The sequence below is a fragment of the Saccoglossus kowalevskii genome, chromosome 16 (assembly GCF_978046115.1).
Source record: "Saccoglossus kowalevskii chromosome 16, keSacKowa6.1, whole genome shotgun sequence".
Taxonomy (NCBI): domain Eukaryota; kingdom Metazoa; phylum Hemichordata; class Enteropneusta; family Harrimaniidae; genus Saccoglossus; species Saccoglossus kowalevskii.
The window spans coordinates 18,699,078-18,717,564 of NC_140656.1; the positions used below are offsets into that span (position 1 = coordinate 18,699,078).

At 36.8% G+C, this 18,487-nt stretch overlaps 1 protein-coding gene across 1 annotated transcript; it reads left to right on the forward strand.

Moving 5' to 3' along the window:
* The first annotated feature begins 12,413 nt into the window (after positions 1-12,413).
* LOC102806218 (spindlin-3-like) lies at positions 12,414-13,515 on the forward strand. Its single transcript, XM_006822149.2, has 2 exons — positions 12,414-12,695; positions 13,396-13,515. The coding sequence occupies exons 1-2, from the start codon at positions 12,414-12,416 to the stop codon at positions 13,513-13,515; spliced, it is 402 nt and encodes a 133-aa protein (XP_006822212.2).
* Positions 13,516-18,487: the final 4,972 nt, after the last annotated feature.

The following is an 18,487-nucleotide window of genomic DNA, read 5'->3' on the forward strand; positions in this document are numbered from 1 at the left end:
CATTATCCCATCAAAATTCAAATAAAGTGTGTAATAATAAATTGTAACATTGCCTGCATGGCCCATGCTGTTTTTTAAATGTATAATACACCCTGAAGCTACTTTATTGAACCTCACCACAGTCCTCAAGGGAGAGCAAATAGTAGTATGAAGAAACAAGCAAAGTAATCTAAGAACCAGATAATTAAAAATTATACGGTAAAATACTCTAGTTTAGGGAATATGATTTTCGCTGGAATTAAATTTTGCTGAAAAGAAAATTGTTCTCGTCACTAATTTGTAAAGAGGCCGCCAAATCGACACATAGGAAAAAAAACATAGAAGTACTTGACAGTTAAATTTAAAAAAAAATAACCATGCTGTGGAAAAACAACATGGCATTATAGTCTCTTTTTTTTCTTGTTCTCGAATAAACTTAAAACAAACCAACATAATTTAACAGTCGTTATTCAATAATGGGTAGCTTTTAGGTAAACCAAAATGAATAATACCCTGAAGGAAACAATCCAGTATCTATTTACAATGCGATCGTACCGGAAATCTCATGACAGACGATGAGTCGTCTGAGCGGAAATCAAACATCCGTGTATTTTCACAAGAGTAGTACATTCACTGGGATTGTAAATATAAACCGTAGTCATCTAAAAATGCGACAAAACACCGAATACAATACTCACCATTTCTTTATACAATGACTCTCGTCGATAAATATCGCTCGAGTTTGTTGTCTATAAACGTCTGACAGGAGCATTCGACGGCACTTTCCAAGGTAAGCTTCCGGGCTGCCAAACACCAAGTTGAATTTCCCGTCTAGAAGACCCTGTTTCACTAAACTATCGCTCGAACATAAAGATGATGCTTTTACCCCGATTTTTGTGAGTCAGGCTACCTGTTCTTGCATCAGGGCGACCAGTGGCGATACAATCAAAATAATGGATGATGGTTCGTCGGCAAAGTCACCGATACTGTCCAGCAGGAATGGCGCCATTTCATAAGTCAGCGACTTGCCACTGCCAGTCGGCGCTGTGAGAAAAACATCTTTCTTCTGCAAATAGCCATCAATGACTTGTCGCTGGATTGGTCGAATACTTTCATACCCAAGTTTCTTCAACGCCAGCGAAACTGCATCGTCACAAGCCATCTTCAAAGCAGTGCACTGAACGAAGTTTATAAACTATTGCGTCGTCTGGTGGCTCAATTTTTTTTACTTCCTGTTGACCTGGGACTGCGTGACTTGTGATTGGTTAGCATTTTTATGACATCACTCTGCCTGTCAATCATGATGGTACGCTACAGGAGAATTTCTCTACAGTGGCGAGTGGTGGCGCAGCAGGCTATAACAGTCTCTCGAGCCTTACGGCCCTCGCTTGAAATGCCTTCGACATTTCGCAAACGCCTACGGCGTTTGATTAATATTAATAATAAAAAACACACACACACACACGTAAGGCCAGAGGGACTGTCGACAGTCTATATATGGCTGATGGCCACCTTTGCGTGGTGCATGACCAGAAATATGTGCTTCAGTTCCAGGTTGAATAGTATAAGAACGACACCCATTATATAGGCCCAATTCAACCATCTCTACCACCAAGTTCAGCAGATTCTGCCTCTTTATATGCACCATACCAGACTTCTGACTCCTCCTTCACCTTAGAATTTCTGAAATGTGTGCGACTTGCCCAATTACATTTGTACCTACAAGCAGGGGAACCTTTCTCCTGTAATCAGTATCCTTTACAAAAAAAGCAGGCACCCTACTGAGAGAAATAACACCTAAATATGGGACTACTAGGTTTCAATGTTTGATGACAAGGTTATGGATGCTGAAAGACCAAGCACTCAGCTATTGAAGTAATTTGGGACCCAGTGTCAATCAGGGCGCAACAAGAAACACTATCAACCACAACAATGTCTTCATTTGGTGGACCAATTAACTGTAAGTCAACTTTCTCTGAAGTATAAGTCGTAGTAGACTCACTTTCCGGTTCAAGCTGCAAGTTAGACTGGTGCACATAGCTACAGGGCTACCTTTGATGTGGCCATCCGTGACATGCCCTCCAGCCACGGGTTCTAGTTGTTTGAATGATTTTGTTTTTCAGCACCATCTTTCATGTCAGCAGAGCACCCAGTACTGATGTGGCCTTCTTTCCCACATTTGAAACAAACAATTGGACCATTATTTTGGTGACGTTGGCGGTTACCATTAAAATGTTGATGATTATTAACAGGACGTGGTGTGTTGTCTGTCAGTCTGGATGTCATTGCATCAATTCTCTGCTCCATACTTTGCATCTTGTTGGCTTGCTCTGCTTGACCACTTGCAATCTGCTTCACTAACTCAGTAATTTCAGATTTGAGCCATCTTTTTTACTCATGTCAGTTTTCACAGTAGTATAACCAGTGCTGGGAATAACTGCTGGATGACTTTGTGCTTTGCCTGGTTTAGGTGGTACAACAGTTCTCTTTTTCTCATGGGCTAGGCGTTTCAGCTGCTTTTGCACATCCCTGAAACTCCATACACCATGGTTGCATTGGGTATAAATTGTCATCATGCAAACCCTTAATTAGCTGATGGTTCGACGGTAGTCACGGTTATGCATTTTGCGGCCACTATTCTATCCTACTTGATTAAACGCTGCTTCTAAAGCTATGGCATAAGAACAAGCTTGTTCATTGGGGCGTTGGCAACGCGTGTAAAAGTCAGCCATGGGATCTGGGGTACACTGAGCACCACCATATTCGGCAGTCTGATCATCAGCATGCAAGTTCAATATCAACTTCCTGGCCTCTCCACCCAAATTGCGGACAATGGTCATGAATTGTATATTTTCTGGCATTGCTCCAGCATTCAACAAATACTAAGCATCTTGTATCCGAAATCTTGGAATCTGGACCACCAGTGAACAAAGGTATATTTCAGAGCTGGTGTGATGATCATACTGAAATGGTGATGTTCAGGAGCATACTGGGTAACATAGTGCTGTACAGACGGGGTTTGGTATGATGGAGTACCATAAATAGGCTGACCACTAGGCAAACTACCGGATGCCCACTTGAGGACCATTAATATAAGACCTATTAGGCACACCCACTGGAGACTACTACACTGGTTGGGTTTAACATGCCACTTACTGCAGTCGTTCTTGGTTGACCACTCCAGCTAGCAACTTAGGTTACCATTAATGTACATGGATGCAGGGGTATGCTGTGGTGTAGCTGTAGCCATGTAGTTATTTTGTTGTTATGATTTAGTAACAGTTGGAATGGCTGGAGGTTGACGTGTAGGTACTGCATCAGGGTGAGGTTGATTAATGTTTACCTTTGAACTGGCTCCATGTTTGGTGATTGCATATATATAAGTAGCTGATCCACTCCCAGATTCAAGAGATGATGGTAAGTATAAAACAGATTTAGAGTCAGTAGCTATAGCAACAATGAATAAAACCCAACAAATAATGCAGACCAAAAAAAGACAGACAACTGCAACACTAACTACCCAGGAAAGAAAAGAAGAGCTGTTATTAATATTAATTTGTGTAAATACTAAACAATATCTCCAATATAACCACAAACAGTGCAACGTCCTGAAAATACTGACAGGTTTATGGAGCATGAAAGCTAAATGTATATTTATTTTTTTCACCTTTATTCCGACTGCAAAATTCCTTGCCCTTGAAAACAATGGGTGACCTACTAGGGAACAGCTCAATATAATGATGGATATCTTGAGTAAAAAAAGTTAAGACGGAAATGTTTCCAAAGATCTTCGGAGCAAGCCGAAGATCAGTGTACATAAGATTACCAACATTACAAAGCTGAAGAGGTGTTTTGTCCACCTACAAGAAAAATTGAAAAGTGCATTACACTAGATGGAAAAAATAATCGAGCATTATTATGTATCCATGAAAGGTGCTGGAGCATTTGCCATATATCGAAAATTGCGTAATCATTTGGAGGAACTAGTAAAAATGAGATACAGAAACACTTAAACAAATCGCATTATCATGGGAAGCAACATCTACAATTTGACAACAAAACTTCACTGTAACCAATACTAGGCAAAGATGTTATGGACATTGTCCACGTTGACCTCTTTTATATGACTGGTAATCCTTGTGATTTTAACAATGTCACATATAAATATATTTTTTTATTTGAAGATGTTTCTTCATCGTATATTGTCCAAAGAGTCATCAGAAGTAACTGAAAAGCTTAATAATGTTAATTGTTATGATTGAGGGTAACAATTCTTGTTTGTCAGTGTCACTCCCTAACAGTATTTTTTCTCAGTTAATGAATCTATTCATACTAATTTGTAAATTTGAATCAAACGTACTCATCGGACAATAAAGTACCGCATACAATTTATCCAATTCAATGACCTCAGCAAGGAAGAGGGCCTATCATGGGTGGAGACTCTATCTTCTTGCGAGCATGCATATAATAATATTTACCATCAAGTAGGCCAGGAAGAAAAATTCTCTGATTTTTTCCCCACTAATCTTTCAAAAACATGTGTGCCAGGGAAGTATATAATACAGTTTGGCCAGGTAAATTTTCTTGGTCATTACTAATTGTAGCAATTTCAGTTAAAATGACTCACTTGAATCAAAATTACAGTGTTTTGTGTTGGTAGCTTCTCTCTCCCAAGCTATATGTCAATACCTCATTGGTCCTTGTTTGGACAAAGTTAGAAAACTATGGCTTATAATTTCACTTCTGTGCATGGGTGTGTCCTGTCCGTCAATCTGTCGGCTCGCAGCTATATCTCAAGCTTCCAACATCGATAACTTACAGTAAAGTACTTCATATATTTTTGAATGTATAATCATAATCTAAATTTGATGATGACCATTTTAGTGTCAAAAATTCATTAAAATCAAACATATCTGTCATTTCGGGACCAGATCTTTAAAAATAAAACTTGGTACACACGCTGGACATTTATTATGGGTTTTTATTCATGATTGGAAATGACCGACTGGTGGTTATTGGCTCATCCGGCCTTAAGGCCTGATGAGCCTATGCCATGGCGAGGCGTCTGTCGTCCAGAAATTACAAAATCCATGAATAAGGATGCCATTCACTGATTATAGGTTAGCTATTTGTTATATATCTGTATGTTTTTAAGAGAATAAAGTTCATTTAGGCAGTCAATGGGTGCATTCTTTCTTTCTTGATACATTGATTTAAAACCTTCCCCACACGTTTTCTAATGGAATTACCCAGAATGCTTAGCGCAACCAGCAGCGCTCTACTTGTGCACATGCGCAGTTAATATTTCTCCCACAATTCGCTCGTTCATTCTCTACCATCGGCCCCAGGGAGGATGGCGCATGACCCTTGTCACGCAGGATGGTGCTCGTTATAACAAAATTTAAAATGATGGATCGTTGCGGTCGCACATGTGGATCTTCTTGGCTATCCCCACAAAATTGGTGCCGAGAAACCAGGATTCTGCGAGTCGATTGATTCAACTTCCAGGGAATATCCACGATTCATTCCAATTTTCAAGTTAATCATCGTTATCCCAAGAGCAACGCAACTAATTCAACGGAGGAACAAAGCAGGGGCACAACTACAAGCCGTCCTCACACCGATTGAAGAGCTAATCACGCAGTACCCCGATGCCAATGACAAAAACGCCGTGTACCGGGAAATACTTGCACGGAAATTAGCTGTCGACAACAGGCTATCAGCGCTAGTTAACGCGGACCAACAAGTCATTGATTATTACAATGAAGACCACGCCGAATTTACCGAGTCATATGAAGTCGAAATAATCGCCCGCTTCGCTCGACTTTCGATGTTTGTCGAAGAATTCCAGACTATTCAACTTCAACAACCAGTCATCCAACAAGCACCCCTCGATCACAACATGGCCGCCCTACAACCGGATCAACAAACCCACTGCAAGTCGGTTCGTCTTCCGCATTTAGAAATACAAATGTACCCACTTTTTATGGCGATCTACTCACTTGGGCTGAATTCATTGATAATTTCAAAGCCGCTGTCCACAACGACCCTCATATATCCGATATCCAAAAGTTCACGTACCTCAGAAACTACGTAGATGGTGAAGCCAAACGATTGATCAACGGATTTCCAACCACTACCGAGAACTACAAACTCGCATTCGACTTGTTACACGATAGATATGGTCAACCCCAAGAAATCATCAATGCACATATGAAATCTCTATGGTCCCAACCACCACCGGATTACAATGCAACAAGTTTACGGGAATTTCATGACGCATTAGAAACAACAGTACGAGCTTTGAAATCCCGATGTTGTCAAAACTACCGCTTAATTTTCAACAACAACTGATACGTTCGAACGGTAACAAGTACTGGACATTAGCCACGTTAAGTGAATCATGCTTCAAGAAATACGTGTTCTCAATGTCGGACATGAAAACAATATTCTCAACCTGGACACGTACCACTCATCAGTCGCCGCGTTCATGGAGGTATTACCTCAATCTCCATGTAGCGATGACACTGAAAGCGCCACCACAGGTATCCCTATTCTGTCACCATTGAAATCCACCTTGAAATAATGCCGAAAATATATTGTCGAGCATCGATATTCAGTATGTAAATATCAATATAAGCTCATATAATTTATATATTTTTACTGACCACGGAACGAGTAACGCGCTTAGCTTGACATCTTGGCAATCGCGCGAGAAATCCCGCAGAGCGGAAGTGACGTGCATTTTATCTCACAGTGTCTTAGATGGAAGGTTAGTGATTATGATTCTTGTATTGAACCTGTTGAATTTTTTACTTCAATATGATTAATATGCTTTTGAAATGTTGAAATGCATTTTTCTCGTCATCAAGGACCGAAAAACCAATCAAACACCAGTCTTGATTTGTCGTGGTAGAATGTATAATTCAAATTTGTGATCAGTTTGTGGCTGGCGACGAGCGCCTTGGAGCGCAGCGACGTTTTTCTAAACTGTTCATCCTCTGGTCATGTATACAATTATCAGCTATTTGACTGACCAAACTATTGTTTTTTCCATTTGTGAGTGGCCTTTCAAATGCAAATTACTTGACAATTACATCAGTAAAGCGGTCTAGCCGGAGTGTCTTCATCGCGTGGCAACTGTAAAGTGTATAAATACTCCCATCACCAGAAATGAGTGGACAAGATGGCCGACTTCCGTCCTGGCCAGTGTTCCCCAGTCAAATAAACATCACAGGATGTGCCATAGAGAATGTATTGCATAAACATATATTCAAACAAAATTTAATTTTGAGTTTATATTTTTCATTTTTTCATTTTTGTGTGCTTCGTAATAGACAGGCGACGTTCCAATCTTTCAATATGTTATAGATGTTTCCCTTAAAACTCCACCATTAAATGCCCAACTTGCCATAAAACATGATGACAAATTCCACACTGGCCCAGTGTATTACCAATGGACGATGTGTATTTGTGTACCAGACTCTATTTTTACGAATAAGAAAATGCAGTAACGCAGGTGACTGTTCAAGTTTGTTTGTTTCGTTCTGGATACTCTCTGACGCAGTTGTAGACGCAGTATTCGCTGCCCAAATTAGAGTTAAAATTCATGCATTTTTTTTACACAGATGTACGATTCAGTTGTTAGCAAATATAACTGTTTTAATCCAATTAACAACAGGAAGTAACCAGAATCAAGATTTATCTTATGTCCGTTATTCAATGTTAAACCACCCCACTTTCCGAACGCAAACCACTATCGCCATACTGCTTTTGATGCTGAAGGTCAGACAGCAAGATCAATATATTGTATCGGCCGTTTTTCCTCTTTATAAAAGAGGGGTTTCAGCTGTGTGTCCGTGAGTTGTGTATTGTTCCACGACAGTCTCGACTTTTGTTTTGTAATGCGTCAGACAAACGTAATTTGCATACCAATCGCCATTAATGACCACAATGATATTTACAAGATTAGTCTGTCCACATATTTTTGTATTAAGTAATATAGCAGGTGACTGTCTTCAATGCCATCATAAGACTGTACCTAAGGGTATCTCGTCCTCTGGCAACCGACACCATTTATTACATGGCTTCATATGATCAGCTATAAATACAAATGGACACAGAACAAAGGAAACAATAGATTATCTCACTTACTATTGTTTCCAACCCCAAGCTGTGAACTACTTAACATAACAATAGACTCTCAATTAGGCTAAACAAGAGACCTTTAAAGTCTATGACATCATCGGTTGTCTTGAATAATTTTGCATGTAATTATAGTCACTGCAATGGGATAGACAGGAAATCCCGACTTGACCAGATTCTATTGTCCATTTCTGGCAATGTAATTCAAACAACTGAATTTAACCCAAACAATTGTTTGTTATAATCTAAATAACGTAGAGTGCCGAGAGTAATATTACTTTTGGTTTACTTTGATATTGTCATTATAAATAAAAAATCAATTTGAGATTATTCCATTTATTTTGGAATTTTTGGATCATTTTGCAATTCATCTGATTTAAATTTGTGCTGTTCAGTGCATGCATGTATATATATAATACCAATTGCATTTAACACTGAATTTGTGAGGGTATCTATAATGTAAAAATAAACATTTGCCTTCAGGATAAGTGTGAACTTACAGCCTGCAATTGCATCTTTAGTTTATAAATCTGATCGTACTATGGAACACTTGTTAATGAATAAAGCTATCCCCATTACCCATATCTCAACATGTTGCTTTGTTCATGGGTTTAATGCACTTGTTTAAATTTGTTTAAACACCTTATTTGATGAATGCCAGTTTAGTATGTTCACCTTCGTTATTTTCTAATTGAGCTATATTTTTTTCGCTATCTGAAATACAAAATAGTTAATTAATTATGTGATTTCAAACTTGGGTAAATGGGAATCTCGCTATATGCATCTGCAAATACTTTATTTACTTGTATAATTATTCATTCTTTACCAACAATGTTTGTTCATCGTTTGTTATCCCTCGCTGTGGCGAAATGCTTAGTTGCATAGTATTAGGCTATCACTTGATATTACTAGTTCTTAGAGCTGATTGATACAAGTGACATGAGTCAGCATCAGCGAACTGAAGGAGTGTCAATCAGTTCTACAGATAAGTGATATCAGATAATAACATTTTTATTACATGATCAAGTGTCAAAATGATTTCAAAGAACACCGCTTCCTATTACAATCATATGCTAGTTAAGTTTTCAGTTTGAACTGTTTGGTAGGTTGTCACAAGTCATTTATACCTTTTGCTAAGTTAATCAATAGTTTATACACTTTATGTTTTGCAGGTATATACAGTATATGTCTATGTCAGAATATTAATCATTGCTAAAACTCTGCTTGTTCGTGTAAGTATGTTTTCTGAAATATTAAACTAACATACCCTGTACTAATGTATGGATGTGAATGATGGTCGTTTGTTCCTATTTTCCATATTTCAGTGGTACTGGCATTTAATCTATATGCAAACTAGTATGTCTGGGCCCAATCATAACCATCTTGATCAATAAGGTACTCTTATTGAATGCAGACCAGACCATGTGATAGTAACACAGACCATATAAACTTTTGTGTATAAACTGTGCTTCATGATGTGATTGAATTTAATTTTTTTTTTTTTTTTATTATTGGTTCAAATTTATATGTTCTCTTGGATTCTTCATGGCTGACAACTGTAAGTGTTCTCAGTCGTTTAATACCAGGAATAGGACAAGTGATGAATTTTGGGTATGTATATAACTTCACAGTTATAATTTCAGAGTTTTCAATTAAGTACTACTTGCAGTGTTTTCTTAAAATTACTCTCAACAAATTGGAAATAGTACAACCAATTTGTGAGCCTGAACATGTGTTTTTTGATAAAATTTGTATTCCTGTATTCTTCATTCCAGGTGTACAAGTAGATACATATTTTCACAAAATTGGGTAAGTTTAACTTTCTTTTCTCATAAAAAAGAAGTTAAGTCTTGCAAAATGTTAAATAAATTTATTGTTTCCAAACATTTGGTGGGAAAGCTGTCTGCACATATGATAGCCAAACAGTGTATTCTGAGGAGCAGGCATATCCATCTATAACTGCTATTACAAAGAGTGTCACAAAAGTGATTCAAGAGTATCGTATGCTTTCCAAAAATAAGCATAGAGAGCAGGGTCTGAAAAGATCGGAAGAGTTTATGGGTAAGGATTTCAAGCTACCATGTGCCCAGCCCCAGCAGCAAAGCTGTTCAGCAGAAACAAGTTCAAAACCAAAAGGCAGCACCATGGAAGCCTCTGTTTATAAAGATGTTGCGTGTTCTTTGGCAGGAGAGTTGAAGGAGCTGGAGCAAACTAAAGAGCAAGAGTTTAAATCCCTCCATCATGAGATTAGATCCAAGGAAAAAATTATTCAAGCACAGATTTGTAAACTTGAATCTCAAGTATCACTAGAAAAACAGATTGCATCAATGGCTGTTCGCTTGAACACCAAAAGTTCTGAATTAAAACGATGCAGAAGTCGTGAAGATTATTACCGTTCAAAAGTTCAGAAGCTCTCTCGCAGTGTGGCATCTAATGTTGAAGAAACGCAAAACATCCAAAAATTGGAAGAAGCTCGAAAAGAAATATGTGACCTCAAAGACCATCTAGATGAGCTTCTTACTGATAAGGAAGAGCTACTTCAACTGTCTGAAGAAGAAGTCATATTGTATGACGTTGACGAAAAATGCTACACGTTTGAACTTCAGCATTGTGTTTACACATTGTTGGAGCATCATGTTGGGTTGGCACATGTGGGTCCTGTCATTGAGACAGTCTTAAGATTGGTTAAAAAGAAGGCCAACCGAATTCCAAGCCGCTCCACAGTCAGCAATATGAATTTGCAGAGGCTTTCCTTGGCACATCAGCAGATCACTGAGGAGCTGTCAAAAGAGGACCATACAACCTTGTATACTGATGAAACCAGCAAGTTTGGTTCAAAATATGGTGGTTTTCATGTGAGTGATTCCACTGGTAAATATTATGTGTTAGGTTTACGTGATATGGTGACCAAGTCTGCTCAAGACACTTTGGAGGTCTTTCAAGAGATTCTCACAGATATGGATGATGCCTCTGAAACTCAAGACAACGTAACCTCACGCAGAATTTTGAGCAACATTACAAGCACCATGTCTGATAGAGGCAGTACTGAGAAGAAATTTAATATCCTATTGGAAGAGTATAGAAAAACGGTTCTTCCTTACACCATCCACAATTACCATCTATTAGAGGGGGAAGACAAAGGTGTAGTTGACAGTCTTTTCAATTTCTTTTGTGGCCTTCATAGCCTTGTCCAGTATGCTGAAGTCACAGATGCTGCTATCCTTCAAAGTACGGAAGCTGAATTTGGATCTGATATACCTTCATTCAATCCAGCATATAACAGAAAACAAGAGTCCCCAGTGGTGAGGCTTGTACGCACTTCCTGTAAAATCTTTGCTCGAGGTGGCGATGAGAAATGTGGATGTCATGGTCCATTCAGTGTCTTTGTCAGATTTCTTGCGAGAGAAAAGTTTCAGATCCCTACCATTGGTGCCATATCGAGGTAATCGTTTCAATATTCTTTTTACCAATGCTAGTCATGTGTATTTCCTGCATAAGAAGATGACAGAGTTCTTGGATATTCACAAGTCAAATGCTTTGCATAATTCTGTTCTCTATGATCTGAAGCAGCCTTTCTATGTTGCTGGATGTAAAGCACTTGGTCTTCTCTCTAAGCTTGTCACAACACCCTTTTGGCGTTTGTTGGAGAAAAAAGAAATTCATATTCTGGATATGAATACCTATTATCTGCAGTTGATGTGTTTTCTTCGTGATACCTCCAATAATATAGAGGAATTCATGCTTGGCAAGCTGCTACCTTTTGGGGAAGACACAGAAATACAACAAGATGTGATCTGTGACTACTTGCTTGAACCAGCAGACGAGTATGACCACCATGTTGTCAGTATCCTTTCTATTGCCTTTCCTGCTCTTGCCATCACTATCCAGACCCAACACAAAGAACACCTACCAGGAGGAAGATATTCTGATGTTACCGAGGATCTGAAAAAGCTTACAGAGTGCAGAAAAACACAACAAATTTTCTGAGCGAGTGTTCGCATATTTAGATATGTTGTTGCGCCATCGTCCCAATATTACTACCTTAACAGCTGAAGCCTACATTATGTATTGCAACAACGCAACAGGGAGATGGTTGACCACAAAATCTCAAGATGAAATGGCAGTCCTGATTAAAGAAGCACGAAAGGATGTGAAACATCTTCGCACTTTATTTGCCAAGCGACGAGACACCATCGTACAAAAGAAAAAAAAGCGTTACAAGAACAGAAGGCTGTTGCAGAGAGAAAAAAAAGGCTCAACTTAGAGTTAAAGAGAAGGTGACCTCAGATATGATCCACTATGGATTATGGCAATCCAAGCAACAAGTCTTGGATTCATTGGCTACTTTCCAAACTATTGAAGGAAAGAAGGATGGCTTAAAAGCCCAGCTTCGTTTTCGGGATACTGTCCTTCAGCAGAAACCAATTACACCAAAAGTGTACACCTTCTCTAAGAGAGTCTCACCGGATAGTGATAGGAGAGTATCTCTGACATGGCAGGAATTGAGAGATAACCTTCTCACTTTGGTTGAAAATGCCTTCAATTTGCCAACAAGCCAGGAAGACGGGCAGGTAATACTTACCGGCAAAGCAGTTCAGCATAAGTTTGTAGAAGATGGAGCTGACATTTGGTATACAAAAGTTATTTCCCAGGTTTGCCTTTTCACGAAACTATGAAAATAAACTTAAAAAATGTATAAATTGTGTTAACAGTAACTGAGAATCATCGGCACAGCACTAGAATCATTAACTTGCTTTCCATTTTCAGGGTAGCAACACCTTTATTCATCATCATTATTATCAGTTGTAACCTATGTCAGTAATGTCATATGTGACCATAATCACACCTTTTCTTTCATTTCAAATATCTTTAGTTCATGTGTCTCCACCTAAGTGAAATGAATACTGTCATTATTGTATAGTATGTGTTGACCTATAATTGTAGCAGGCTCAGTTTCATATTTCATTAAAAAATGGTTGCCTGCACATGATCATATACAAATAAAATTTTAAGTGAATTGTATTATTCAGTGTTTAATATGAACAAATGTAATTGTCATAAATGGTATACAGTGCATTGCTAGCATAATGTTTAGCTGGTTTCAAAACTAACATTTCCTGAGGTGAATAATAAAGAGAAATATCAACAATCTACTCAGCAAGTATCAGAGTAACAGTTATACTTGGGTTGTAATATTACCTTTATACTGTCTCAAATGTCATATAACTTTGGTAGATTGCAAGCAACTCAATTTAAATTTCAATCTCACAGGTCCCAGGTTATGGGGAATGGTTTAATATAGTTTACGACGATGACCAAGCTGTTTATACCTACAAGTTATTGGATGACTATCGTGATGGTGATCTGAAAATACTTGTGTCATCCTGCTAGGTCTGTTTGATCATTTCACTTAAAATTGTTGTCTTCTTTGGTTACAAAAACTGTTTTTATCTGATCATCTTCAATCTTGAAAATCAATCTCTCTGAAAACTAAAGTGTGATATCAAAGTAAAATTTGGTTAAAACATGTGTTAGACATAGAAATAATTGAATGAAGACATTTATAGCACTGAGAACCAGAAGATAGTAGTAATATGGACTCTGTCTATTAGATAAGTGTCACAGTAGTAAATTATTGTTTTAATTAGGAATATAATTAGCAAAGTTACAAGTATAGTATAGTTTTCCCGCCTTTTTCAAATCTGGTTAGTATTTCAATTTGCCTCTATATATTACTGCACTTATTACTGTTATTTGGCAATTTATATATAACTCATGTTATATTATTCTATAGGGGACACTAAATGTAGTATTATTTGTTTCAGGACTTCTATACTCACTCTTGCTGATGAAGAGAAAATATTTTATTATTTAATCATGATTTTCAATGGATAAGGTTGTAATTGTTATGCTATGTTTATATTTTAAAACCGACCCATTTAAATTTGATATACAGGCATGGCTGTGATATTTTTTTGTGTTGGAAAGCTAATTTTAGCTGTTAATAAAAAAAAGTTCTTATAAATCATTTGTTTGCGTATTGATTAATTCTATATAATTCATCACTCTATAAGAAAAACAAGGCAAATTGCAAGTTTGGTAGACTTTTGTGACTACTAGTTTGATAATTAATCAGATATGAAAAGATTCTATTTTGGTTTTATGATGCAGCATGTTGTTTCAGGCTTTAAATTGGTAGAATTTGGATTGACAGAAAAAGAGAACCTGGCAGCCATCTTGTCATGAATATTAATTTATGCAAATTAGAGGTATTCCACATTTGAAGTCATTTTTAGGTTTCTCTTGAACTGTACTACCAATGTTATCATGTTATGGAATGTTTATCATTTATATGCAAATTGCTTTGTTATAGCTACTCCATGCCGCATTCAACATGGCGACGCAGGCCATTCAAAACCGACATGAAATATCCGCGTTTCACGGTTCGACTCAACACAGCCCTCCAAACCCACCAGCGACGACCGCCAACCATGGATCAAATTCACCGCCTCCCACAACTCAACACTTCAGTAAATCTGCTACTCGATCAGCGAAATCACGATTTATTCCGCGACCCTGCAGCTACTGTAAAAGCCGGCATTCGTCGAACGATTGCCAAACCATAAGTACACGTGAATCCCGCTTAGACATTGTCAGACGTAATAAACTCTGTTTTAATTGTTTAGGCAAACATTGTGTAAAAAAGTGCCGTTCACTCTTCACCTGTAGGAAATGTAAAGGTGATCATCATACGTCCATACATCGAATGACTAACTGATTCTCTCATTGTTGTTGTTGTTATCCATCGATATTATTGTCGGTTATATGAAATGCAATTTTAAATTCAGCGTTTACGATTTGTTTGAGATGTTTACGATGTCGAACGCAGAACATCACCATCAATAAAAGGCATGATGTAAAAAAAAAAGATTCCGGAATTTTGAAAACCCGGAGCTGCAGAAGAAAGCTCCCTGAAAAAACAACTCAGCATGGCAGCATGTGTACTTCCTGTGACTTTTGTCCTCAGTACCCATCAGGCAGTGTGACAAAATAATTATTTTATTTGCAGTCAGTAGATTCTACTTTTTGAAAACAGTAATTTTGAAACATGGTAATGCATTGTATTTTTTCATTTTTAGTTTTTTAAACACAAACATTAGATTGAAATTTTTTTTTTAAAAGATAATTCAAAATATCCTATTGTATGACATTGGTACAAAAATAAAAGTTTTTTTTTTTTTCTAAGTAGTGCTATGCTAGTCAATCAGACTATTATTATGCAATGTTACAATAACATAGTGAATAGACTATGCACAGACTTGTGGAGATTCATTAAAAAAACACACCTTGCCCTATCTTTTGGGGGGGGCCGTTACTGAAAACACAAGATTTTTTTTTTCTGCCTAAGCGTTGTCAATGATGAGTGATACAAAGCGATTTTAAATTGAGCTTTTACGATTTTTGTCTGATTTGTTCATTTTATGTTGCCTCATTTTATGCTATTTTCGACTTTTTCTTGAAACACAATCACTTTGTTTGTATACCTTGCAAAGATTTTGTTAGATTTGTTCATTTAGCTCTATTTACATTTATCCACTGTAAGAGTCATTCAATAACCTTTTCAATAATCATGATAGCATCACCAAGCTCTATGGAGACAGCGAAGCTATTGTGAGCGTCAGGTCGCTTGTTTTAATAAGGGTTCATTTGATTTGATAACCTTTATTTCATCTACTTTCCCCCTAAATGGTCAAAGTTTCTGGGCACAACCTATATTCACACTTTACCTTAGAAGGTCTTCTTACTACACTTTAACTCGTACAGATGCTAACTACACATAATGATGACTCCATCTACGCAGCACCATTGGTTTTTCCTATGACAATATGTCAATTCAAAACTAACAGAAAAATAAAAAAACAAAAGCAGCTAAAAGTTTCTCCTCTCGTATCCAAATTCCGGATGAGCATCTACGTCATTGACGTTCTGGTTTTGTTTTTCATATATTTGGGATATGTATGGCAGTGTTACATATTTGTTCAAGTGAAGTATTTCTGCCATTCTGGAACTGGAAATCTGTTATGTGTGTATGAATGAACAGATTTTATATTGATGCACATCCTTTTGTTTTTCTGATCAGATTTAATATGGCCGTTTGTTGGCTGTTCCAGAGCTACATGAATATCTCTGACATGCCTTGAGCAATCATGTTCAAACTTCACATCCACACATACAAGACAAAAAAAAAACATGTCGCACAAGAATTGATCAAATTGAAATAGTGTCAATTTGAAAGCTGAACAAATTACAATTAAATCATTTAAACCACCCAGGAACCAGATATTGATGATGCATAGACATTTTTTGTTCAAACTTTATTTACTTTGAACTACTTCAGATCAGATTCAAAACAGTTGCCTCGCCTTGTTTATCATGTACACATGCACTTAGCCAGAGACTATCGATATGCCATGTCATGACTTATATGAGAAAAAAAAAATATGTCGTGCATTTTCCTAATTATTCAGATTTCTTTATGATTGAACAAATCCTGTAATGTGGCATTCTGAAAGTAAAAAAAACTATTTTGCCCATGTAATATAAATCATGGTAAAATGTTTTTTTTATTGTGGTGCATTTTGAAAATTGTAATTTATTCCATCATATGGTAGCACCAAATTTGACAATTATTTTGTGAAGCAATGGAAGTTTTTGCAGTTACCCTGCTTATGTGTGTATGTCTGTCCCACCATTATTTAGAGAAGGAATTTTAGCATTTCATTAAAACTGGGTTCATAGATGCTCTGGAACAGTGTGCAAACATGATTATGTTTTGTTTGAAATCCTGTGCATACAATATTTATACTCTAATTGGCATATCAATTAACCAACTTTCACTTGTTTCTCAAGTAACATTTAACAGATTTTTGGTTGAAATCAATGTGATATAACTACATATGGCCATGTTACCTCAATAATATCCATAACTGTAATATCTTTAAAAATGCTACAGGTAGGAACATGTAACTGGTGCTATAATGAACTATAGCTACCTTAATCATTGCATGCAGTTATATTTTTAAATGCTGTATTTTCTCTAATAGAATCACATGTGCTAACTTCATGCCTCCAATAACTTTGGCACACATGGGTTCTAAGCTTTCTTTGATCTGTTATAATATTGCTGAAATAATTGTGATTTTGTTTATCCTTACAGTATAATGACATCTTTATAACATATGGATAGTACAATACAAATTGCAAAAAACATTCATTTCTGCCAGTTGATTGACCCAGATGAAGGCAATCTGTGAATTGTTGAAACGTCGGTAGAAATAAGATCTTGAAGATCAAATTCTGGTTGAGCTACTATTACTTATTACCCACTGCAAAAACCACCTAATGAAGCACAAAGACATTATGCAATATAATACATTGTAAAAGGAAACCCTTATTTTTTTATGGTTATGGCAGTGTGAAACAATGACAATGAAACATGATTAGTAAAATGATTCTGCCTGTGAAGCATGTATGCACGAATGATTTTTGCAGAATGGAAAGTGTCTTGTGTAGAAATTTAGTTTCAGGCTTCAGAACAACTCCTTCTTCAACTTGAGAAAAAACATATTTTGCTGAAAATATCAAAGTCATTTATGATTCAATGCTAGCTTATTGACTATATTATCCAAGCATCAATGTATCATTTTGCAGCCTGCTTGATAACTTGCCAAGGAAAAATTCTTATCACGTCTATCAGTGTAAAATTATTTTTGTCATTGCATACTCTTGAAAATGTTCACATTTGTGTTGAAATGTACTTAGTTTCTTATTTGTTGTGTACTATTTTATTTTTCAGTATTTTTGAGGTGTGTACAAGGTTTGTTTGTACACCCCCCCACAAAATTGTAATGATGAAGTGATAGCTTCACAAATTTAGTGAGTTACTTTTTATTTTACTTATTTATTTAGCTTAGTTTTAGAGGAAGGAAAATGTTTATTAGACAAAAATGTATTACATGTTGCAAGGTGTTTATTGCATTTTGATATAATATACAGGGAAAGTTTTATAGAAACATACCTATGTATTTATAACTGATGTTACGGCTTTATTTACAGTTTTGCAACCAGATTTGTGCACGATGTCTTGCTTAAAGAAGCAATTGCATTCCTAGTGGCAAGAAACCTTTATCATATATCATTTAAAATCAGCTAATGAGCTTTGCCAGCAAACAGAGATGCTAAAAAGATAAGGTTACTAAATACTTTGTAAACAATGTATTAGCAGTGTTCTTACCAGGCTGCGCATTTGCGCAATATTTTAAAATTTGGCGCAACATTTCAATTAGATCGGGCCGCATTTGGC

What these genes read in the sequence shown, in the direction of transcription:
- LOC102806218 (XM_006822149.2), top strand. Translation starts at nt 12,414, where the DNA reads ATGATCCACTATGGATTATGGCAATCCAAGCAACAAGTCTTGGATTCA. An exon ending in CAAGCCAGGAAGACGGGCAG is followed by an intron (nt 12,696 to 13,395) that starts GTAATACTTACC and finishes TCAATCTCACAG; the next exon opens with GTCCCAGGTTATGGGGAATG.